The following is a 26,210-nucleotide window of genomic DNA, read 5'->3' on the forward strand; positions in this document are numbered from 1 at the left end:
TCGAAAAACATATAAAATCAAAGATCGATTTTATAGAAGTAACTGTCATAGTGACGACATCTAGCATTGCTCACATGTAATACTTTTATCGCAAATGTGGACACACTTCACTTTTCGCAATGTATCCGGATATGTATTTGTAATTCTTCATGAAAATGATTGTATTTGCCAAAAGTTTATAAAAGTTTGTCTATATTATTTTTAGGCATTTTATTATGGATAATAGCAAATTGTACCGTAGATTATAATTATATAAATTATTCCTCTTTCCCTGGTACGTGACCAAGAGTATAACTTGTAAATTTTGGCGGTAACGTGCTTTGAAAGTTCATAACTAAAATTTTGACTTTACTTTTGAATGATTTGTTTACTATGAATTTAAATGAAATATCCGAACATGTTGCCTAAAAATGTCCACTTTTTTGCTATAAAATACATATCGAGCAAAATTAGAGGGGTTGGCTAGCCGATTGAAGTAGGTTATAACGTCCTAATGAATAAAGATATTCGACATAAAGTGATTTAAAGAGAATTCACTTTTTAAATGTATACAATTTGATTTATGGCAATTTTATACGTAGTTACATTTTATATGTATTCTTTGAATTCACTTACGTTTATTTGTTTTGCCTCTACTAATTAGAAACGTATACGTTTTGTCCATTATTCTCGAAGCTTCTTTCGTATAATAGAATTTACTATTTCGATAATCGAAAGACATCAAAAACCAAAGATCGATTTTGTAGAAGTAAACTGTCATAGTGACGACATCTAGCATTGTTCACATCTAATACGTTTATGGGAAATGTGGATGAAACAGTTACAAATCTGTTGATAAATTTAAAAAAACTCATTTAATATTGCAATTAAATTCAATTTTCGCAATGTCCTTCAATGAAAATAATTTTATTTAACAAAAATGTTCAGAATATATTTTATATTTATTTTCTGACCGTGTATCATGAATAATAATGTATTGTACTGTAGGTGATAATTCTGTAAATTATTTCTTTCTCTATGGTATGTGATAAAAGTATATTTTGTAAATTCTGAGGATACCATGGTTTCAATATTTAATCAGTTTTTCTACATTCTTATTAGCGATTTGCCGATAACTTTTCAAGACGATTCACTGCTCTTTTGTATCTACATATTATATTTATAGTCATAAGTCATAACTGTCATAAGATACATATTTATATAAATTGTTCATTAAAATAAGACGAAAATAATATTATTACATATGTAATCATGTTTATATAGTATTATAATAATATTATATAAAATAAAATATTAATAGTTTATAAGGTACAATAATAATAAAATGTATACCTAAATGTGTCCCGTATCCTGTTGCATGAAAACAAATGTACACTTTTTATATAAAATTCAATATGCTAATTATCAATACTATATGCATGGAAGAGATTTCTTGGAAAATAAGTAACACTTGATTTTACATTTACACACCATGGTTTGTATTTGATACATAGTTTCAAATGTTTATAGAATATTGAATAATCTATGTTCTGTTTCCATTCTAGTCTCGCACAATTATCATTAAGCATTACAGTAAGTTTAATTCTTTAAAGTACCTTGTGTTCCCAATAATGGAGTCAGTTGTGAATAACAATGCACAAATATGTAATTCAATAACTACTAACAAAAAAAATAGATCGACAGAATTGTTTGAAAAGAAAAAACATACAAAAAAAAAAAAATGTAGCTTCTGATGTATATACAAATTTCTTGTGTCCAGTATTTACATGCATATATACCAGACAATAAATCAGATATCTAAAAGAATTGCTTTAATTTAAAAATCTCTGTGACTGGATCTTACATTTATATTCGATTTCAAAATTTCTACATCCCATTGATGTAATAATATAGATTATAAGTTTCTTGTAACGTACACAAGGTATAAATGAATTTGTTATTACAATTCAAACAAATTTTTTTGTTTTTACGCAGTAATATTAATTTATAGGTAGTACACCTTGTTTTCGTACCTTACTGATATTAATTAATAATCAACATTGCAGACATAATTCTACAATTATCACACAGGAAAAATCAAAGATACATAAGGAAGTTTAGATACAATATAATAAGATCAGGTTACCTTAAATTCACGTGATTACTTAAGGAATTTAGTGATAAAACAATCAATGTGTATATCTATCCAAAATGCATCGAGATCGTGTTCGAGTTTATAAAATTGTAATCAAAAGTGCAACATTGATTAAATTACAGCCAATAGCTCTTAAATCTTGTTGCTCTTCTCATTTTACACTTTTCTCTGGAGAGAAATTCAACCTTCCATTTGTTGAAGTTTATCTTCAAGACTATCTTGACTGTCATTAGTGTCGTTCAAATTTATTGTGTGATTTTCATGATCAAGTTCGATTACAGAATCTCCTAACTCATTCTTCTGAACTTCCAACACATTGTCCGAGGGTTCAAAAATGTCCGTGGATTCAGAAAGATCTTGTTCATCTAAGGACAAATTTGAATTTTGTTCAGGTTGTTCGACAATTTGTTCATCAGATTTGGACTCTACTTTAATGATGGTCTCTTCCGAATTTTCTACATCCATTGGAGCAGAATCTTCTGATTTAACAGACATTTCTTGATCTTGGTTCTCAGATACAACGAGTTCTTTCTTTACTATATCATCGTCATCATCGTCGTTATCAGCCACATTAGAAGGACCAGCTTTTGGTTTATCAGGATAATTCTTCTGAGAAGATTCTCCAAGAGAAGATATTTGAGTCAGATTACTTAAAACCGTTTCTTGCATCTTCACTACAGAATCAGCAGAGTCCAATATACTACATAATTCTCGACTCATCTCTTCCACTTCTGATGCTTCTTCTGTTTTCACAACAATAATTTTCTTATTTCCATAAACTTTTGAACTGGTTATCAATGGTCTACCTTCTCTTCTAACGCTAGCTATAGGTGTAGATGTTATTTTTGGTGGTAGTATAGATTCTTTCTGTGTATTTTCCACTTGTTTTACCTCGGTTATTTCGCTTGTTTCTTTTTCCGTCTCAATCTGGCTACTTTCTATTGTTATTGTCGCAGGAGTTGTTACTGTAGGTGTTGTTGCTGCAGGTGTTGTTACAGGAGTTGTTGTTGTTACATCATTGTCGTTATATTCTTGTTCCTCATCATACATACTTTGCTTTTTCTTCACAAATACCCTCTTTAGTGGTAATTGTTGTTCATCCTCGGACTCATCATGGCGTTCTGGGGATAACTCTTCCATAGGTTCATATTCTTGTTGTTTACGCGCTTCTAATTCTTCAATTTTCAAACGTTGTTGTTCCACTCTCTTTTCTAGTTGTTCTAATTTCTCCTTAGTCTCCTGATCACCTCCTGTAGAGGCTGGTTTCTCAGCAGTTGTTGCGGTGATTTTTGCTGCCGACGGCGTTGCACTTGTAGATTGAGACGTTTTTAATTCGAACTTTGGAGATTCATTTAATACAGGATCATTATTCTTCATCGTGTTTGATACTTGTCGTGGACCCGTGGACGATTGCAACACAGCTTGGATTAGACTTGAATGCTTATCAAGAGGCTTTTTTACAACAACTCTCTTTACAACATTTCCAGTTGGTAATTTTGCCAATTCTGCTGGATCTATTATGGTTCCATCAGGATTCATAATAACCTCTCTTGTAGTATCGCCTTGTCGAATAATTCGACGAACAATTACCCTTTTTGTAACTTTGTGACCTGTACTAGACATCTGAGGTGTTGCACCTGTTGCATCTCCTTCTTTCGTTGCAGATGTACCTGTTGGAGTTTCTGTACTTCCACTAGGTTTTCTCACAACAATTCTTTTTATTACTTTAACAGTACTAACAGCTTTTGGTGTACTGGTGATCGGAGCAGGTGTTTCTGATTTTTCATCTTTCATAGGTACTTGATTCTGTGAGTTACTCTTTGTGGACGTAGGTGATTCTTTACCTTGTTCTTCGCTAACACTTTGATGCTTCAAAGGAATCTTATGTTCTTTAAACACCGATGCAACAATTTTTTGAACTTGTGCTTCTGTTTCATCCACACGGGAAGACTTTGAAGATTCTTCAATCGGCTTAGATTGTGAACTTTTTGCACTTAATTGAGGTTGATTACTATTAGAACTCTGTTTTACTTTTGTGTCCTGTACTTCTCTACGTTGAATAGGCATCAACGTTTTAATTGTCTTTTTAATCATATTACCATCTTTACGTCTTACAAATACCACTTGTTCATTTTGATTTTCTTCCTTCTCTGCACGTTCTGTTTCGTCATCGCTCTCAGATGGTTTATTTGGTTTTGGAAGTTTCTTCACAATATACGCCGGTGGTTCATAATCATCATCTCCATCCGAATATTGTTCTTCTTCTTCGTCTTCATCGGAATCTAGTTCAAGTTTGGTTTTACTGTCTGGCTGCAATCCATCTGGTCCCATTTTTTCACCTGCTTCAATGTGTTGTTTTATATGAGTGACATAATCTGCTCTATTTCTACAAGATTCCTGGCAGACATCACAAGATAACCCCATACCTGTGCGTTTTGTGTGCGTTAGTTGATGTACTTCCAAACTCTCCTTGCGCTTGAATGCTTTACCACAATCCTCGCAAACATGCCGTTTTTCTACAGAATGCGAACGCATGTGTCTAGTTAGATGGTGAGATAACAAGAACGAACGAGGACATAGTTTGCATAAGTACGGTCTATGTCCAGCATGAGTTGTTAAATGACGAGCCAATTTTGTACTCGTACGGAATGCTTCCTTGCAGTATTCGCAAACGAAAGTTTTATCTTCGTTGTGTAGCACCTCATGACGTTCCAAACCTTGCTTGTACGTGAAACGTTTATTACAGATATTGCACTGGAAAGGTTTTTCTTTCTTGTGCACAGCATCTTCGTGTTTTTCTAATTCTTCGGACTTAAAAAATTCACGATCGCACTGTTGACAACCGTATCGTAATTCATCTCTATGAACTTTCTCATGACGTTGTAACAAATTTGCTCTTGAAAATTGTTTGTTACAAATCGGACAAGAGAAAAGTTTCTCTTCCGAATGCGTAGTCATGTGTTTCCCAAGATCGTATTTAGAAAAGAACCTACGGTCACATTCTGTACATTTGTAGTTACGATCTCTATGAGCTCTTTGAATATGAAGAGCAAGAGCTTGGCGCAAGGGAAATGTACGATCGCACTGATCGCACGCATGTACTCTTATTTCACCTGGTTCTAATTTCCGTTCCTCTTTAGTAATTTTTGAATCTTGTTCTCCTTCGCTACCAGCATCTTGTTCTTCTTCGTAAAAATCGTGTTGTTCTTCTTTTTCTCTTTGTTTTTCTGCTTGTCTATCCCTCTCTCTTTCTCTTTCCCTGTCGCGATCTTTGTCCCTTTCTCTCTCTCTTTCTCTTTCCCTTTCCCTCTCCCTGTCCCTGTCCCTGTCTCGTTCTCGTGTTTCTCGTCTTTCTCTATCATCGTTATCAAGACGAGGCTTCTTTATGCCTTCATTTTGAGATCTCTGCTCCAAAGGTCGTTTTTTATTCAATTCAGGAGGATCGTTAGGAATCGGTGGAAACGGTCTTGGTAAAACACCAGACAACGGATAAGCTCTTAGCGCTTCGTCCGCTTTCTTACATTGAAGTTTAAACTTGTAAGAACGATCCAGATTCCAGCGACACATATTACATATCATCTGTGGCATTCCATCGGCTGCGTACACCTTAAAAACAATATGTTAAATTAGTACAGGTTGACGCGTTAAACATTTTTTAATCGATTTTCAGTTCGAAAGACACGCGAATTAAAATTCGTTTAAAAAGTGTAATTTGTACGAAAAAAAGTTGGAAAAGAGTAAAATGTTACAATAACTATAAAAAGTACCATATAAAAGTTTATACGAGTCTCTTCTCAAAATATATGCATGGCCCGTGAAACCAGTCAAATTTTATTTATATTCTACCCAATATTTTAGAATAAAAGTAATTTTAGTAGAAATATAAGAAAAGTATCCATAAAAATCGAGTAGAATATATGTCATTCGCTTTCCCGCCAAACTGCGTTATTTCAAGTCATCGTGGCAGAACGCTGTTTTATAAAATAAATCGATAAATACGTTTTTAAAATATTTTACATACTTCATACATATAAACATCGATAATAGGAAATACATTAATGATTTCGAAATAAGATAGACATCATATTTTACCATCGCAGCATTGAAACGAAATTATTGACGGTACGGTTTCATTGCGCAAATCGGTACATATTTATATTCTTTCGCGTATAATCGTACATCGAGCATTCTTAACCGATCGCATTGTACCGAATTTATTTATTATATCCATAAATGAAAATCTCACGATCGATTTCAACGAAAAGTCGTTGACTGCGTACGACTCGACCGGTAAATATGATATCTGCACTATCCAAATTGCTTGCTGTCTATTGGCGTAGTATGCATTTTATTCGATGAAAAGAATCGATCGTAACGAACAATTCAAGAAAATCCAACATCGCTAATGTACGAAACGAGCGTGTGTATAGGGTAAGCACCAACACACAAAAGCATGCCTATCCCAAGAATATGGTATGAAAGATAGACAGAGAATAGGTCGGTGGCGGTCGATGCCGTTTTCAAAGAAAATAATTACCTCTATGGCGACGCACGACATGATCTGCAGGGTAAGCGGTACTTGAAACGGCTTGCTATGATCCCTCTCATAAATAAAGCTTAGCGGTTCAGATTCTGTCAGGCAAAATCGACAGACTCTCCTGGAACGGAGCGGCGCCGGCCTGTTCTCCATGTTTTCCTGCCTATCGTCCGTGCAGGCACCCACGAAGACACGCACTTACGCGTCTCTCACGTCGATCTTACCTCGAGTCCTCTCGTGCGTTGTGTATCCACGCTTTAGCACACTGCGAATGTAATCGCGATATGAATGTATCGCTCATTAATCGGAATTTTAATAAACGACGCCGAGCGTCGGTAAGCGTCGCGTCACGGACAACGAACGAGCGGGACGAAGTACACACCGCTATGGCGCTATTATGGCGGTCCGAACTCGTTTCCTCTGCGTGGCGTCTTTCGACTTTCGAGACTCGTCTGGCTTCGGCCTTTGCACATCAGCGCCACCATCTTCTTCTTTCTTTCGCAAACATCGATACTTTGCGGGTAATGCAGAGTGTTCTTTCCGATGCAACGACACCGCTGTCGGTATTTAACATTTTTTTCTACAAACGATTTTTCCCCAACGGAAACGCTACCTTTGTATTCGTATACTCGCGAACGTTCGTAGCCTCTCGCGTCGATAAATTCATTCGGAAGCGTGTTTCGTTCCCAGGCCTTTTATAATTACCGAAACACCGTTGTAAATTTCATAGAACGGAATCGAAATACACGCGTTACGTAACAACGCGACTCGAATAATTTGTAAAATAAATCACGTTCGTTGCGATCGTTCGTGGACGCGCAGCGAAGCCGTTCAATGCGAGTGCAATCGAATTGCGATATGTGATCGCTCGAAAACGCGTGGAACGATATCTCGATAGAATTTTATCATGTTGAATACACATTTTGGTTATTTAACATTTTTATAGGAAGGAATATATTTTACTTTTAATTTTCAATCGACGGAGGCTACGATGAGTTCGATTTTTAACTCGAAAATATTACAATTTTTTATTCGGCCAAGACGAAGGCAACGTCACGCCACCAGTAATCTGGAATCTCTGCGCCGGGATATAGAAACAGACGTTCACCTACGTGCGGCTCTAGATTTATTACAAAGCCTGGAAACCGATGCGACGCACGGTTTATCCACGACCGTTGCACGCGATCTTTTAAAAGAAAACGGACTGAACGCGCTCACACCACTGAAAAAGACCTCTAACGTATTCAAATTCTTGGGTCGATGTTTCGGAGGATTTTCTTTATTAATTTGGGTAAATAGTATAAATACGGAAACACAATACACAAAAGTAACGCGCGAAGTGTAATACATAGTACGATACGGTTTCTATCGGCGAGATCTCGCCGATGAAAACGAGCTCGAACAGGACCGAGTATTTATATTATACTCGTTCCGAGTGTTTTTAATTTTGGAAAAATTATTCGCGCACAATTGAAAAATAATCGAAAATAGGTCGTGTTGGGATTTATTTTTACCGGTCAATCCTCACCGATCTAGAAACAACGTACTCGCGAAGATAAAACGTGAAATTTGAAAATCTCAATGTTCAACTTTCGCTTCGAAGTCGCTTCGAAGTCACTTCCAAAGCACTCGCAATCGATTTCCTCGACCAGTCCGTTCGAAACGCGTTGTTTCGTGTTTTTCACGAGGCGAATATTAATCGATAATTGCGTTATAGGTCGCGTGAGCTCGTAGGCGGGTTTCTCGCAATTTACAAATAACAATCGCGGTGGTATCGTTTCGACGCGTGTTTACAATCGATTTGTCCAGGTGGGCGTTGCGCTGTGTTTCTGCAATTACGTGTTGGAGTACAAAACGTACGGTGAAGCCTCGTACGAACATCTGGGCCTCGGTATAGTACTCGTTGCCCTGATTTTGATCACGGGGATGTTCAGCCATTACCAGGAATCGAAAAGTTCCCGTATCATGGAGTCGTTTCAGCAAATGTTACCGCGAAAGACTAGGGTCCTCAGGGACGGTGAGAAGAAGGAACTCTGTGTAGCCGAATTAGTCGTCGGGGACATTGTCCTTTTGGAAACCGGTGACCGCGTACCCGCTGACATTAGGATCCTGGAATGTCAAGGTAAATCCGTATCGTCGTTGGAGTTGCAGGCGTAACTTTCTTATTTCTCGAGAGAGAGAGAGACAGAGACAGAGAGAGAGACAGAAAGAGGGAGAGAGAGAGAGAAGAAAAAAAAAAAGTCCTCGCCTTTCTCTTCGTTGACGCTCGAGATATCGCATTGATTGTGCGCCTCGTGAACGCAAATTTCACAGAATCGTGGAATTGCTCGCGCGATCGAAGACGACGCGAATCGTTTCTCGAATCGATCCGCGAAACGATTGGAAACGACCCACGTTCGAACGACAAATCCACGAGAACGATCCGACCGTGGTCGCCGATCCTCGCGTACAATTATTCGTATTCGAAACGTGAAATTTGCGTACGATGCATTTCTCGTTAAGTCGACTTAACGCGCACGGTACGCGTGTGTTGCGAGGTAAGGTCTCAAGGTCGACAATTCCTCGATCACCGGTGAATCCATAGCGCTTTTAAGGACGGCGAACGTTCAAACAACGAGGAGCGTTATCGAAGCGAAGAACATGGTTTTCTTCTCGACCGACATAGTCGAAGGTAACGAAACGCGCGACGAAATATATTCGGAAAGTCGTTTCGTTTTTTTTTCTTTCTTTTTCTTCGCTGAAAATGAAACACGTTTTTTTATTCTCAGCGTGTAAACGAACGGTGATAAAATTGATCAAATTGATAAAATTGATAAAATTGATAAAATTGATAAAATTGATAAAATTCATTCGATTAAATTACGTGTTCTCCATTTTGGAAAACGAAATCGCTTTCCGAACAACCCGATAGAACCGAGTTCCCCGTACGCTGTTCGTTTTGTTCTGTATTCGTTACGGTTTCGTATTTATTACGTTTCTGTTTTTTTTTTTTTTTTTTCTTTCTTCGAAAACTACAGGCACCGGAAAAGGAGTGGTGGTTGCCTGCGGTGATCACACCATGATGGGACGAGTTGCCAAACTGACGTCTAAATTGAAACCGAGACCGACGCCGCTTTCGCGCGAGATCCATTGGTTCATGAAGCTGATCTCGTTCTGGGCGATATTCCTCGGTGTTCTCTTCTTCGTTCTCTCGTTAGCCATGGGTTACAATTGGATCGACTCGACGGTGTTTCTCATTGGTATTATAGTGGCCAACGTACCGGAAGGGCTGGTGGCCACCATGACCGTCAGTCTGACCGTAACGGCCAAGAGAATGGCGAACCAAAATTGCCTGGTGAAACATCTCGAAGCCATTGAGACGTTGGGATGCTCCGCTGTTATTTGCAGCGACAAAACGGGGACCCTCACGCAAAATAAAATGACCGTAAGCGTGGTTTCGTCGTTTGCGTGATTCTTTTCATCGGGATCGGAACATTTTTACCGAACAAGTATTCTTTTTATGGAAAGATTCGAATTAATAACGACGATCACCGGAACTATTATTATTTTTACCGAACGAGTATTTCTTTCGATGGAACGATTCGAATTAATAACGACGATCACCGGAACTATTATTATTTTTACCGAACGAGCATTTTCTTTTTACGGAACGATGTTTCCGATTCATACGTATTTGAAATTTAATATATAATTATGTATTATATGTGTTAAATGAATTCGGATAATGTTGGTCAAGCATTATTTGAAATTTGTATTAAATATTCGATGTACGTGGAAAAATTTACTCTACGGTAATCGAGCACGTACACTTGTGTTTTCTATTCGAGTATTAAATACATGTCGGTAACATGTTACACTTGTATTGTACATAAATTCGGATAATGTTGTTGGTCGAGTATTAGCGTGTTTGATACTTCTCGATGGATAAATACACAAAGAATGGTTTACACAAAGTTCACAAAATCCGAGATTAGAACGTTACTCGTGATTATTCGATTATCAGAACAGCTTGGAAAAATCTTGATTTTAACGCGCTTTGTTTCGATTTCGTTCTCACGTATTGTTCCTATTCCGATTTCGTAAAACATTCGAAACAATGTATTCGATATCTTCACGGATCGACAATTTGAATTAAATAACGACGATCACCGGAACTATTATTATTTTTACCGAACGAGTATCTTTTTATTTTATTTTCACCGGAACTATTATTACTTTTACCGAACAAGTATTTTTTTTATTTTATTTTTACCAGAACTATTATTACTTTTACCGAACAAGTATTTTTTTTATTTTATTTTTACCGGAACTATTATTATTTTTCCCGAACAAGTATTTTTTAATTTTATTTTTACCGGAACTGTTATAATTTTTACCTAACAAGTATTTTTTTAATTTTATTTTTACCAGAACTATTATTACTTTTACCGAGAAGGTATTTTTTTTATTTTATTTTTACCGGAACTGTTATCATTTTCACCTAACAAGTATCTTTTTAATTTTATTTTTACCAGAACTATTATTATTTTTCCCGAACAGATATTTTTCATCGTTTATTTCAATTTTCTAAGAAAGAAAACGCGAGAAGGTTCTCGATGCTACGAAATTATCCGAGTCTCCCAGGAAACGGACCGATATCGTTGCTAAATGAAATTCATCGCTCCAGGTGAAGCACATGTGGTACGATGGCGAATTGCGAGAGGTAATGGCGTCCGACACGTGGAAAAAGTACCTTAAAAATCCTGGATTCGATAATTTGGCCAGGGTGGCCAGCCTTTGCAACCGAGCGGAATGGGCACCTCTGTCCGAGAACATGCCTGTCCCGCCTTTGCACAAAAGGAAAGTCTTGGGGGATGCTTCTGACGCAGCTTTATTAAAGTGCATGGAAGTTCTAGTGAAAGGAGGCGTAGATACTTATAGGAAGAATTGTACAAAGGTAAGCCATACGCTATTACTCGCAAACACGGTAAGGTAGATCCTCGATTATCCTAACTAATTGACGAGAGGACTGTACACGGATAATCGAATTTCTCAAACGATGGAAGATACGCTCACTTGTAATTATATTTCATCGAGAACGATAATCGGTTACGCGTTATTCCATCAACGAATGAAACCGCAATTATCCTTTCAACTTCTCGTTACAACGTACGGACTTCTCGGCACGTATTATAGTTCTAGACATAGTTTTGTCTCTTTTTCGATAGAACCACTCCTACACCGTCGCGCAGTGCCGTATCTACTCACGGAAAAATTAACGGTAGCGATCTAGGGGCACCCGACGAAACAGAGTTCGAGTTTCGTAAATCGTAGACATTTTTTTATTCCTACTAAATGTTCGAGCTCGAGTTTCGTAAATCGTAGAAATTTATTTCATCCTATTCGATGTTTAAAATTATTATATTCTCGTCACGGACGAATAGAGAGCAATGGAAATCAAATCTTTTCTCCACAGAGAGTTTACATTTTTGTCTTTTTGTGTTCAAAATCTTCGATCGATTCTTCACTGCCTGGAACAGTATTCGGTCACGGTTGTACCTGTTTCCAAACGATTCGGTATTTCGCGCCTCGACTGCACAATTAAGAGTAAATTGACTTCGGTACGTTGACACGTTGGTAAACAGTGCGACGACGAGTTTAGAATGACGAAACCGTGGTAGGATCGTTTGGAATACTTGTTTTCTCTTATCGTGGGACGTTCCTCGAATAATCGAGGATTGTACCTCAACAAACCCGGCCGGAGTGATCCTTGTTGTTTCTTTTCTCGAACGTAGGTGTTCGAAATACCGTTCAATTCCACGGACAAGTTCCAGGCCAATGTCCACGTATGCCGGAAGAAGCATTTCATATTTTTTAAGGGCGCACCGGAAAGCGTGTTGGAACGATGCAGAACCGTGGCGTTCGGTAACGAGACAAGGGAGCTCAATGACGAAATCAAGAACGCTTACACGGAATCTTGTTACATTCTTGCGAACAATGGCGAACGGGTACTCGGATTTGCTGATTTCAATCTCCCTGTTTCAACTTTCCCGCCCGGTTTCGCCTTTACGGAGGATCCTCCGAATTTCCCGCTTCAGAATCTGAGACTGGTAAAATGTTCATTTTTCCATTAGCGCGGCGATGTTGTCTCTCGTACGAAATTCTTGGAACGTGTTTAACGGTACTCGGATGTGGGAGGGATTTACCAAAGCTGGAAACTTCCATTAGCGAAATTTAAAAACGACACGCAGGGTGAACCGAGCAACTCGATCACCTTGATTGTTTACCGTGTCAGCGCAGCGATCCGAATCTTTCTTCTCCGGTATACTCGACGCAGTTCGAAGAGCCGATTACATTGTAAATGTGGCATTTTTTTTCGAAAGTCTCAAGGTCGTCCTCGATTCTTCGAACGGAACTCTGTTATTTTCTCACGTTGTCCTTTGCGATTCGAGCGGGGATATATTAACGATAACGTAAGAACAAGTGTTCGAGAAGAATACCGCAACGTTGGTCGTTTCACGAAATAAACAAAAGAATCTCGTTCCGATCACCGATTGAAATACGAGCAAAGAAGTTTCGTAGATTCTCTTCGAGAAGCTGAGGGTGACCTTGAAAATTTCGAAAGAAAATTCGTAAAATAGTTGCCAAAGTCAGTCCCTTTGAATTGATTTGACAAAGAGATAAATTTGAACCAGTTTATGCGCCGATTAGAAAACGTGTCAACTTTCAAAAACTTACGTACACGTGTACGTACACCTTTCAAATTGCACAGCTGTTATAGTTTTCTCGGTACAATTTCCGAAAGAGTCGCGAACGCGGTTCGCGGAACGCATCGTTGCGATTATTGCACGCGGATCGGGATCGATTCACCATCGAATCTAATTATGCTAAGAATTCGCATAAACGACTCGACTCGATCCGTATCGTTAGATCGGTTTGATCTCGATGATGGACCCACCGAGGCCAACGGTGCCAGACGCAGTGTTCAAGTGTCGTTGCGCCGGAATCAAGGTGATCATGGTAACTGGTGATCACCCTGACACAGCGAGAGCGATCGCGAAGTACGTCGGCATCATCACCGAGGATCTTTCGCACAACGATAACAATGGAACGAAACGTTCGATTGTGGTGACGGGGATGGAGTTGCGCGATACACTGCCGGCTGAGCTCGACGACATTATAAGAAGTTATCCCGAGATCGTTTTCGCAAGAACGTCGCCTGTACAGAAGCTACAGATTGTCGAGAGTTGTCAACGATTGCATCTCATCACCGCGGTAACTGGCGACGGAGTTAACGACTCCCCGGCATTGAAGAAGGCCGATATTGGTATCGCCATGGGCATCGCAGGTACATTTACTTATTTGGAAAAGAAACATCGTGGCTGTATCCGTATACAAATAATTCGTTGGCATTGAATTCGAGAGGTCTTCCATCACTCGGTGAAAAAATTACGGCGATCCTTCCTTCACTGTGGGAGAAAAGTGCTTCTCGTAGCAAACGAAGAAAACAAGTTTTCTCCTTTTCGTTTCGCAGTGCAACGAAACGAAAATTTTACACGAATTATGGATACTCGTTTATTTTGTTAAACGAAATGTATGTATAAATATTTTATTTCGTTCAGCGTTTAGAGTCGATTATTTAGGTTTGTCCGTGTGTGGATACAGCACGGTGTTTTTTTTTCTAAATAAGTAACGATCCGTTTGTAATTTCTATGCTTATATTTTACAACGAAACGAACATTTTGTACGATTCATGGACTACTTAATTTTGTTCAGCGTTTAGAAAGCACGGTGTTTTCTTTTCTAAATAAGTAACGATCCGTCTATAATTTCTATTTTTCTTAACTCCCAGCCTGGGTCTTTTCAGACCCAAAAGAGTCTTTGCACTGCTCAATTATACCGTTAGCAGAAGTTTACTTGGAAACGATAAAAGGTACGATAAAATGATAGAATTTCTATTCGAAATATTTGTGCAAGATTGAGTTACGGGTTCGTTTGTACCCAGGCACAGTCCCTCCCTTGTTGATCCAAGCGCTGGTATCTCGACGATTGGTAGTATCGATGGAATAAATCGTAAAAGTTTCTTTGTTCCGTCGTGATCAGGTTCGGACGTGACCAGAGAAGTCGCGGATCTGATTCTATTGAACGACGATTTCGCTTCGATAATTACCGGGATCGAGGAAGGACGAAGACTATTCGACAACTTGAAGTCGAGTATCGCGTACACATTAGCCAGTAACATCCCAGAAATAACGCCATTCTTGGCGTTCATAGTACTCGGTATTCCTTTACCCGTGGGCGTGATTTGTATATTGTGCATAGATCTGGGCACGGACATGTGGCCTGCTGTTTCGTTGGCCTACGAGAAGTCCGAATCGGATATTATGTTCAGGTATCGACAACCGTAGAAAATTAATAAACGACGATAAAATACGCATCGTCGGGTCTTGGTGCGCGACCACGTTGAAATTACGTTTCAGAAAGCCCAGAATACCTACGGTGGATTATCTGGTGGGTCGTCGATTGATCTTCATGGCCTACGGACAGATCGGTATAATCGAAGCGTGCGCCGGATTTTTCGCGTATTTCTTAGTAATGGCGGAACACGGTTTCCTACCCGGTAAATTGCTAGACCTGCGTTCGTTGTGGGACAGTATCGTAGTGAACGACCTGCAGGACAGTTTTGGCCAAGAATGGACGTACGAACAACGCAAGATTCTCGAATACACTTGCCACACCGCTTTCTTCGTCAGTATAGTGATCGTGCAAGCGGCCGACGTCATGATTTGCAAAACCAGGCGGAACTCGCTTCTCCAACAGGGCATGAACAACTGGATCCTGAACGTTGGTATACTTATCGAAATAATCGTGGCCTGTATCGTATGTTACGCCCCGTACATGGACGAAATCTTGAGAACCTATCCGTTGAAGATCGAATGGTGGTTACCGGGCGTACCATATGCTGTGATCATTCTGGTATACGACGAGCTTCGGAAACTTTGGATAAGAAGAAATCCCGGCGGTTGGTGGGAGCGAGAGACCTGTTATTAAATTCGCGACACGAATCCAACGAATTCGTTCGGAGTTAGAATTTAAGGAACCGATTGTACAGTGTTCGAAAGAATCCGCAAGGATAGAATACTCCGCGGGTATTGTTAGTCGCGATGGAGCACAAACCGCGATAATCCTCCTCGCGTTTCGATGCCAAGGCGGCGATCGTTGGATCAATAATCGAAAATACCGGCAACGTAAATGGCACGACGACCATCGTGGCAACGGAGCGACTCTGCCCGCTGACGAAATTCTCATCGCGGAGTGTGCACCCGCGAAATGCATGGAAACATCGGCCATCTCGGTTTATGTACAGTTAACTCGGTGCATCTTTAACGGAGCACACGTCCGACGCGAGTATGCAGAAGAGCAATGGTTCTCCGCGGGTTCTACGCGGTTGTCGAGTGTTGTAACCTCGCGGTTGGAAAAGTGGGGGATGCATATAAGGCTCTGGGACCCTCTCTATGGGGCCCAGTAGTCTCTAGTCATCAATTCCTTCACGTTCGAAGAACCGTGACCGAAGATCCCGATACAACGAAAAGACCCTATTTTCTTCCAGTCGATCCTGCCCCCCTCCGTCAGGATGAAGACGGAGGTGTTCTGTCTGCTGATCTGTCTCGGTGAGTACAATTACGCGACACGCGCGTCTTACATTATCTTCGTTTCTTTTTTCCTCCCGTTTTCGGCGATCACGCGAACGCGTAACTGGCCACGATCGATTCTTAGATCGTATTCGTGCACGAGCGATGCTTCTTCGTGGATTTTCTAAAAAATATTTTCCTCTCCTCCGCGAACCGTGTTCTACGTGTGAAAATTAGTGAAAGTAAAACGATGCCGCGATACCGTCGAATGCACGATATACGCGGTTAGGAATTTTCGAACGTTGGAATTGCACGAGCGTCCGATCAGCGGACGTAACGACCTTTACGCGAGGTATTGTTTTACTCGTTACGATGACACGGATCGCGGGGCTACCGTTTCGATTGTTAATGCGGTTAGGAATAGTTCTCGCTAGACGGTACCGGGCGTCTCGAGCTCGACTACGGTACGCTCGTGGTTACGCTGGTACGGTCGGTTTCGAGCAAAATGGAAGGGTGCACTATGGTACACGCGCGCAATATGGTAATTATTCGGGGACAGTTTACGCGCGAGAGTGTCGTAGAATTCACACGACTCACGAACGATTCGATTCGATTCGATTCGATTCGACGCATTTTACCAACGGACACGCGATCCCCGTCCAATCACGGGAGGACTTACGCCATCGGTTTGTTATTGAGAAATCGGTTCGCCTTACACCTCTATAGAAAGTTTAATTTCTCCGGGCCACGTGTGTGGGCTCGCGACTCGGAAGAAGAAAAAAGGAAAAGGAAAAGAAAAAGAAAAAAGGAAAAGAAACGGATTCGAACGCATCGTAGATCGTTCGATAATTCTCTCCTTCCTTACTGTTTAACTTTCGTCGAGGCACGATTCGCGCGTCTTTAAATTTCGTCCACGTACGAATTATTCGAAAAAACCGAGCGTGTCCCCCCGTCGATTTCCATCGCGACGGTGAACCGCGCGGCCAAACCTGTCTAGGATCCTCAAAAATTCGTAACGAAATCTATATAGAGTGTTGGAAAGTTAACAGGTCCGTGCGATTAAACGACATTTAAGTTCTGGCCGATCAGATACACCGGCCAGCTCGGGCCACTTTCTCGCTTTCTTCCGTTCGCGAGGTCGACCGGCGTTTACGTGCGACCGGCGTTTATTCAGGGACGCAGGACGTCGCGCCGCCTTGAAAATACTCCGAGACCAGTCGACCCTCTCTCGACGTTCACCGTTTTTAGTCCCCCGCTCCTTACGTTTCTCTCCTTCCTTTTTCTTTTTTTTTTCTTCTTTTTTCCGTCCATTCATTCGTCATTCTTGTCCACCGGCTCGAACACATCCGCATTGTGCCTTACCGCACCTTCCTCCGGCGAGGAGGGGGAAAAAAAAACTGGAAAACAATTTAGTTTCCAGTAGAGACGGAGTGCATTCTTTCGACGAGGAAAACACGGGAGGACGCGCGAAGGATTCACAAGACGAGATCGATTCGAGGGAATTTGGGGATCGAGCGACGGGGATGTACGAAAATGTACATCGAGGGGATGTAGCGAAGTATACGTCGGGGGGATGTACGAAAGTGCGTATCGGGGATGCGCGAAAAGTGTATGGAAAAATGTGTATCGAGGGGATATACAAAAATGTGTATCGAGAAGGTATACAAAAATGTGTATCGAGAGGATATACAAAAGTGTATGGAGAAGATATATAAAAATGTGTATCGAGAGGGTATACAAAAGTGTATCGAGAGGATATACAAAAATGTGTACCGAGGGGATATAAAATATGTATTTATGTATAACACGGGATGTAAAAAATAAAATAAAAGCGATCGACTGGTAAGATTGACGATACGATGATTTTTTAGGCGTTGCGATGGCCCTGACGAGGAAACAAGAGGCTGCCGAGCAGAATCGTCGGAAGACCGCTTTGCCGGTAACGCAGAAGAAGCAGCAGCAGCAGCCAGCGTCGGACGAGCGAGAGGAGTACGAGGACGAAGAGGAACTTTCGGACCGGTGCCCAGAACCCAACGGTTTCTTTCCCGATGCGGAACAATGCGACAAATACTACGATTGTCGAGACGATAAATTCACGGAGAAACTCTGCCCAGACGGGCTGGTGTTCAACGACTTTAGCCCGCAACACGAGAAGTGCGATCTACCGTTCGGTATCGACTGCTCCAAGAGACCGAAACTGCGTGAGTATCGGAGATTTCTTGCGTTCGAGAGCATTGTACGTTTGCGGACGATCACTCGGGTACTTTTCAACGATCCGAGAAAGATTCTCAAACGAGATGTGCAAGCGAGAGGAATTTGCTTTGTTTAAAGAAGATACTTTCGAATAACCACTTGCTCGAGTCGGAGACAAGGGTTATTTAGTTATTTAGTTCGATGAGTTTCGGTTAACGGATCTTACAGAGATTCTTGATAAGATTCTTTCCGTGCGAAGTAACGGTCCTTGAAGGTTTCTTCAACGCTCCAAATGTGGGAACACTTTTCGTTGATAATATTCTTTCCGTGCGAAACAACGGTCCTTGAGAGTCTCGTTCAACGTTCGAAACGTGTGGACACTTCTCGTCGAAAATCGTAGAACGGTACGTATTCGTAAACGAACTCGCGACTGTTACAGAGAAACCACAACCGTCGCCCCACTGTCCAAGGATGCACGGTTACTTCGGTCACGAGGACACTCGTATATGCAACACGTTTTATTACTGCGTCGAGGGGAAGTACAATATGATCACCTGTCCCGATGGTCTGGTATTCTCCGAGAAGACCGGTATCTGTAATTGGCCCGACGAGGCCCAGAAGAAGGGCTGCGGTTCCAGGGAACTTTTCAATTTCACCTGTCCAAAGGTCGACGACTCTGTCGCGGCTACGCATCCACGATACCCCGACACCGAGGATTGTCAATATTTCTACGTCTGCGTGAACGGCGAGATACCGAGGAGAAGCGGTTGCAAGCTGGGACAAGCTTTCGACGAACGCACCGGCAAGTGTGACTGGGCTAGAAAAGTAGCCGAATGGTGAGTCCGGGTAGCCATAAGTTCGAGAAAATTCTCACCGACGAACACACGAGAATCCATGGTTCCTCCGATAGAAAAGAAATTTAAAAGATAATCCATTCCTTGGAGAATCCATCTTCGATGGAAGATAAATTTCTGACACTTTTATCTTTGATGTGACCGTTGGAAATTAATCTTGCAATGACGCAAACGTATGTTGTAAAATTTCAGCAAAGACTGGTACAAAGGTCAGCTGACCGACGAGGAACTGGACGCTTTGGAAAATCCACCGCCGAAACCAAAACACACCGGTGGACACAGCAGAAGAAAAGGCGCGAAACCGACATAGATTTAAGGCTAAATTCGCATGTAGATTTTAATATTCACTGACTTATTAAACACCACCTGGAGAATAAAACACTTTTTAATAGAACCGCTTTTCTTTCTTGCAATTGCGACGATTGTGAAATTATTCGACGCGCAGGACAATTGTATTCTCAGCGAGTCCATGATCAAGTTGCGTAGATAATCTTACGTTAAAGTGTTCGTTCGATATACCCGTTCTAAATAGTAGAGATACATGTAATCGAAATGTCTGTCGGTCATTATGTAAACAAAATACTTGTTGCAATTTACAAATGTTTCCTACTATAGCTTTTAAGGAATACTTGTCAGTAATTACGAGCGCGGTACGGTGCTTGGAGTTTTACAAATGTTTTTTATTTTATGTTCTAAGAAATTAACCATCTTGCGATTTTCGAATGTTTTCACTTGCAGAGTTACCGGCCGCTTGTTTCGAACTTTTCTCGTCGTAACCCTGGAATTTGTTTTCCGATTTATTGCGCCATAAAACAAGATTTCAGGATCCACCGTGCGAGTAACTTTTTATCGAATCGATCCGCTTCCTATTCGTAACATTGGCGTAAGTATTTCAACTTTTTTTTTCGTTTCGAGTAATGAATTCAAATCGCGCGTTGTCACGAGAGTTTTCCCATGAGCAGTGAAAGTGCCACGAGTCTGAAAGTTCTTCAGATTTCACGGGAAACGCTTCCGAAATCGACCAGATCGGACGGTGGGCTAGCAACGCGATCCCTTCGAGATAATAAATTCAATTTAGCGTCGCTTTCATAATTATTGACACGGAGCAATTTTATGTAACACAATGAAAGTCATCGAAAAAACACGTATTTCGCAATTACTTCGATGCTTGCTAACGCAAAACTAACGTATCACCGGGACAAGTATGAAAATAAAATTTAAACGTACAGTGATCGACATTCCGATAATATTAACAGCATTCTGGGAATAATAACGAAACGGAATCGATATCGATCACTTTCATCAACGAGTGGCTTCGTTTCCAATTTGTTTCTTCGCGGATCGTTACCAGAGATTTCACGTTAACGTTCAAATTATTTATCGCGTAAATTTGGTACCGTTACCTCGCGTTTCGAAGTCAGATGAAAAACGACCGATCGTGCAATTACGATTCAACGATTTTTATCAATCCTGCGACACGAGACACAATTCACGGTGTAAAATTTCTTAATTTCCTCGACGGAACGACGTATATTTGCAACGAGTTGTTCAAAGAGCGGAGAAGAAATTCCATCGCCCCGTGTAAAAGGCGTACCATAAACAGCCGTACAATTATTTTCATTACGAAACATTTGAAGACCGCAACGATCGTTTACAGAGATCGTGGTAATTTTAATTTTTCCGTAAAGAATAGACGAAGGACGCAGAAGTGAGAGTGGAGTCGTGGACAAGAGGAGGAAGATGAATAACGAGAGCCCATACCGAGAAGAGAGAAAGACGGGTAAAAGCGCGTGGTCCTTCTGATCAATCTCGATTCTAGACAGTTATATCCATCGATGAAAACGTGGCGAAAGTGGGGAAGAACCATTGGCCGTAGTGGGGACCAATGGGGTATACCCTGTGCCGAGTTGCCGAAGAGCTGCAGTGTTTCGCGACGGAGACACCATTTCAAAGGGACACCAAAAACACAAATTAACGTCCAATTTTACTCTCAGTGACCAGTGACCGAATTGAGCATCCTGACCGGATTGCGCGATTTTACATCCATCGAATAATAGACGAGAGAACGTAGAAAAAAAGAAAAGAAAAGAAACTAAAGATGATCAAAGCGCCCGTTCTGATACTATTGGCTGTAGCGGCAGCAACGCGTAAGTACTGGAACAATTTCCTTCACGAAATGGACAATTTTCGGTATATCCAAATTGTAATTTTTTTTTTTTTTATATATACCGATACGATCGGTATCGAATCAGAACGAAACGTACAGCGGTTGTAATAGAAACGGATTTAATTGAAATGTAAAAGTTTTGTATTTTCGATTTTATATTCGGTGAAATTGTCGTGGTTGTCTACGACGAGATTTTACGCGAGGAAATACATCGGTTTAAGGATAATTAAAAATGCTCGTGTATTCTTCGATAATATTTATTTCTCGGACATACGTTTAGAATTGGTCCTCTCGTTACGTCGAACGGGATAAACGCGAGCGGGAAGTTTCTCGATCGTTTCTGTTCGATGTTTTCGATCGAAAGGAAAAATAGTGCATGGTAATTGGTGAGAAGAAAAAGAACGGTTTCACTGAAACAGTCGTCGGACTTTCTCTCGAGTTCTTAGCACGGTACGCCGCAGCCTCTAAAATGCAACAGAATTTCCGGTATCGTAATCGTCGCGTGAAACCGGTAAAATTTCGTAACGATTTAAATATCTGAAACTCGTCGTCCATCCCGCGACGAAAAATTGTTGTTCGTTCCGTCTCTATTACGGTCCAAAGGCATTAATTTCGCACGATAGAGTGCGTAAGAGACAGCCGAACCTAAACTTTCTAAAGCGTAAATGTCAGATCTACTGCTGGGAAGGTTGCATAAGTATCTGCAACGGTAATCGTCTCTCTATACACATGTGGAACCAATAAATTACATAAAGAAACAAAACAATACCGATCGACGAAGGATTCGAGAAATAGGACGAGAAGTCGAGAGTGGGTTCGACCACCTTGCATTTACTATCGCGGCTTCTCGCCGAAGCCACTTTATATGCTTCTTGAAGCGTGGCATTGATTTCCGGTATATCTTACCGAGTAAATGCTGCGCGTAGCGTGGAGAAATTTCTGAAATTTGTTCCACGCTGTTTCGCTTCTTTGTGCTCTAGAATTTTCCAAAGTGAAACCACCACCGTTGAAAAACGTTCTCGCTTTCGACGAAATTTGTAATTCATACGCGCCGCTAATCACTTTCTTCTCCCATCGAGAGAAGAAAGCGATCCGGTGTGAGCATTTTTTTTCCCAAAAATTAATACGCTCTTTTAAATTCACAATGTCGTTTCGGAATTGTTCCATTTTCTATTACGCGTACCCTATCGTAGAACTTTCTATAAATTATGCAAAGCGTTGTGCAAAATTGGGAACATTCTATTACAGAATTTCGTATAAATTATTTGAAAGAACGTTTTCGCATATGTGTCGTTACGTAAAACTTGGTGAACATTGTACTATAGATAACTCTTCTATTGTAACATTTTGTATAAATTATTTATATACGAATTTTCGTGCCAAATATTCTGTTACAAAAAAAAAAAAAAGAAATGATGAAAAGTATGGTATAAAATAGCGAAGATCGTAACATTCTTTTGTAAACTGGAAAAAATATTGTCGTTGCACAAGAACGGTGAACTTTCATGAGGAAAAATTTCGTGTACCCAATATTATAGACGGTGCGATCAATTGCCCGAGCAAAGACGGCCAGTACGAGGACCCGAAACAATGCGACAAATACTACGAGTGCGCGGACGGCATTGCAACGGAGAAACTTTGTCCAGATGGACTCGTTTTCGATCCTCTGAATCGTAAAGTCAACAAGTGCGATCACGTATTCAACGTGGACTGCGGTGATCGTCTCGAGCTACGTAAGTTCGTTGTAATTTCTAATTTTTTTTCAACGATAAAAAATCTCGCAGTTGTAACGAATCTACCTGCATCGGCCATCGGTACGATAAAAAATATTAAAGTATCAAATTTTACGCGAAGTGCGATCGTTTATGATATTTTTGCCTGAAACCCTCATTACATCCAATGTTGGAAATATACGCACCGGAATAAATTCACACGTTAAACGTGAACTGCGTTGATCGTCTCGAGCTACGCAAGTTCGTTGTAATTTCAATTTTTTTTTTCAACGATAAAAAATTTCGTCATCGTAACGAACGTATCCGCATCGGTTATCGGTACGATGGAAAATAATTAAGTACCAAATTCTCCGCGAAGTGTGATCGTTTATGATATTTTTGCGCGAAACACTTATCGTATCGTATGTTGGAAATAAAATCGAGATCTCCGAGAGCGCGACACGTTACACGTGTCATTCGCTTTTGCGGTTAATGTCCTTGACATACAGGATCCAATGACGATAGGTGGCGAAAGTGCTTTTAATTCCCGTTATATAGTATCACTTTGACCTCCGCAGAACCACCTCAACCGACCAAGAAGTGTCCACGACGAAATGGTTTCTTCGCCCATCCGGAACCATCCGTCTGCAACATCTTTTACAATTGCATCGATGGCGAGGCTATCGAAATCACCTGCACCACTGGACTGCATTTCGACGAATATAGCGGGACCTGCGTTTGGCCCGACAGCGCCGGTCGTGAAGTAAATATTATTTTATATTTCATACGTATAATATACTTCTTCTTTTTCATTTATTTTATTTCGAGCCGCGTGCTATCACTTGGCAGTGATTAGCGACCGTATCAACGAGGCTCGTGATGCATAGTACGAATTACATGGTAGATTCGTCTGTAATAGTTCTTTAAGATTTGTAGCCAATCGGTTCATTGTACAAAGTCCTATAGATTGTAATATTCGTTTAATTTTATCGATCGTGGTGTTTATTTCGAAATTTGTTCAAATTTCACACCGTGCGGACCGTTTGTTGATCAGTTGTGCGACAATGAAAATATATACGATATCAAGTAGATCGGTTAAAATAAATTCAGTGCAGAAATTAATACACGTAGTGAAATTATTTCCACCGAACGGCAGACACCGACTCTTTTTATATCCATATGTATTTTTATTGTTCTATTCCGAATCGCGGGAACGATCGACAAACCGAGTCGTAACGTCGAGGTATAATGTATCGTCACTTTTTCTTGCGATTGATAATTGAAATTATTGCAACGCAATGTTAATTTGTAATCCGTGTTACGATCTAGACGCTCTATGTATTAGTGTAATTGCAACAATTACGTTCTATCGAATAATTGATCGATCGTATAGGTATTAATTATTAGTTTGCTGATTGATTAATTAACCGTATCTGGAAACGGTTGCGGAGTGTAGAATGCAATCAACGGTCACTCAACTCTTTGTATATCGAGCTTTTTCGCTTTACTGTCTTATTGTATTATTTTTGTCGTTTGTATCATTCAACTGTCGATGAATAACTATATCTCATTCTCGTTTTCAACGGACAATAACTCTTTGTTAAAAGTTCGAACTTTTTACCTCGATGAAAGTAATTCATCGTTAAAAATTCAAATTTTTACCCCGATAAACGTAATTCCTCGTTAAAAATTCAAAATTTTACCTCGATAGAAGTAATTCCTGGTTAAAAATTCAAAATTTTATCTCGATAAAAGTAATTTCTCGTTAAAAATTCGAAATTTCACCTCGATAAAAGTAATTCCTCGTTAAATATTCGAATTTTTACCTCGATAAAAGTAATTCCTCGTTAAAAATTCGAATTTTTACCTCGATAGAAGTAATTCCTCGTCAAAAAGTGGGATTTTTATTTCGGTAATGAAAATAAAAATATTTCTCACAAATTTTACAATGTGATTCGGTTCGTTCAGGGATGCGGAGTGGTAGATAAGAAATTGAAAGACGGCTTCGAGTGTCCGAAGGAAAGTCAGGTGGACACCAGGGGAATGGTTGTCGATCACCCGAAGTTTTCTCATCCAGATGACTGTCAGAAATTTTACGTCTGCCTGAATGGTGTAACGCCACGCGAACAGGGTTGCAGCGATGGCACTGTTTACAACGAGGAGCAACAAAGATGTGACGCGCCAGAAAATGTTCCCGGATGGTATGCACAAGTTAACAGAATAGCAGCAGAATACATCGATAAAATAAACTTGCAATACAATATACCTTTTGAATGAAAATTTTATACAATTTTGTTAACAGTTCGCTTACAAGTACAATTGAAACCGATTTTTCTTTGTTGCAGCGAGGATTGGTACAAGGACGATGACAAAAAGCCATGAACGATGTTTGAAATTTATATGTCCCGCATCGGGATCCTGACATCATCTTAAAATCACATCATCCTCGTTTAGTGTGTAATCATGTGTGTGTTTAGATATTTGAATGTTCGTAAATAATAAATTCTATTTTACCTTATTCGTGATATTTATTCAAATTTCACCTTCATCTCTATCCTTATCGCGATCGATAAATCAATATCTCCCAATTATTATACAAAAGATTTTAATCAATTGTTCTATATAAAATCGAGATGTATATTTTTCTGCTAAAGATCTGATCTGAAAGACATTAGTTCTATCTAATGGATAATTTTACTTTTCCATAAAGATACAATAATAGAAATACAGAAAATCTTCAAGCACTTTTTCACAATCATCCAACCAAATAGATACAAACTTTCACCTCGATGTTTTATTACTTCTATTATTTCTTCGATTCATCCAACGTACGACTTTCGTATTAATATGCTTTTTGCATTCAGGTCCAATAACGGTTGATTTCTACTGGTAATAGCTGGTTCTGGTCTACACAGGGTGTCTTGTTTTAATCGAATCGTGAAAATGTTATCGAAAATATTAGTGACGTTGAAAAATATTTTAAACGAAAGTTAGAAAGTTTT

The 26,210-nt window shown here is 40.1% G+C and overlaps 4 protein-coding genes across 5 annotated transcripts; 3 read left to right on the top strand and 1 right to left on the bottom strand.

Annotated features, from left to right (window-relative positions):
- Window positions 1-1,344: 1,344 nt before the first annotated feature.
- On the bottom strand, window positions 1,345-7,117 carry LOC143143653 (uncharacterized). 2 transcript variants are annotated; one of them, XM_076305159.1, is made up of 3 exons: window positions 7,054-7,117; window positions 6,672-6,936; window positions 1,345-5,740 (listed from the first exon to the last, which is right to left on the bottom strand). In XM_076305159.1, exons 2-3 carry the CDS (start codon window positions 6,822-6,824, stop codon window positions 2,315-2,317), a joined length of 3,579 nt encoding a protein of 1,192 aa, XP_076161274.1. In that variant the 5' UTR covers window positions 6,825-6,936; window positions 7,054-7,117; the 3' UTR covers window positions 1,345-2,314. The 2 variants fall into 2 exon arrangements, with proteins under 2 accessions (XP_076161274.1, XP_076161276.1); XM_076305161.1 differs by having other exon boundaries at window positions 1,345-4,476; window positions 4,561-5,740; window positions 6,672-7,095.
- Window positions 7,118-7,662: 545 nt separating this feature from the next.
- Window positions 7,663-15,953, top strand: LOC143154842 (sodium/potassium-transporting ATPase subunit alpha). The gene is made up of 9 exons (XM_076326851.1): window positions 7,663-7,962; window positions 8,481-8,793; window positions 9,214-9,342; window positions 9,689-10,101; window positions 11,344-11,607; window positions 12,446-12,760; window positions 13,581-13,998; window positions 14,754-15,042; window positions 15,131-15,953. The coding sequence occupies exons 1-9, from the start codon at window positions 7,663-7,665 to the stop codon at window positions 15,699-15,701; spliced, it is 3,012 nt and encodes a 1,003-aa protein (XP_076182966.1). The 3' UTR covers window positions 15,702-15,953.
- Window positions 15,954-16,191: 238 nt separating this feature from the next.
- Cpap3-b (cuticular protein analogous to peritrophins 3-B) lies at window positions 16,192-19,712 on the top strand. Its single transcript, XM_076303883.1, has 4 exons — window positions 16,192-16,321; window positions 18,154-18,483; window positions 18,915-19,311; window positions 19,522-19,712. Exons 1-4 carry the CDS (start codon window positions 16,285-16,287, stop codon window positions 19,637-19,639), a joined length of 882 nt encoding a protein of 293 aa, XP_076159998.1. The 5' UTR covers window positions 16,192-16,284; the 3' UTR covers window positions 19,640-19,712.
- A 1,715-nt stretch (window positions 19,713-21,427) lies between these two features.
- LOC143155371 (protein obstructor-E) lies at window positions 21,428-25,590 on the top strand. The gene is made up of 5 exons (XM_076328015.1): window positions 21,428-21,476; window positions 23,035-23,229; window positions 23,787-23,971; window positions 25,177-25,409; window positions 25,554-25,590. The coding sequence occupies exons 1-5, from the start codon at window positions 21,428-21,430 to the stop codon at window positions 25,588-25,590; spliced, it is 699 nt and encodes a 232-aa protein (XP_076184130.1).
- Window positions 25,591-26,210: the final 620 nt, after the last annotated feature.

Source organism: Ptiloglossa arizonensis, chromosome 2 (assembly GCF_051014685.1).
Source record: "Ptiloglossa arizonensis isolate GNS036 chromosome 2, iyPtiAriz1_principal, whole genome shotgun sequence".
In the NCBI taxonomy this organism is placed as follows: Eukaryota; Metazoa; Arthropoda; class Insecta; order Hymenoptera; family Colletidae; genus Ptiloglossa; species Ptiloglossa arizonensis.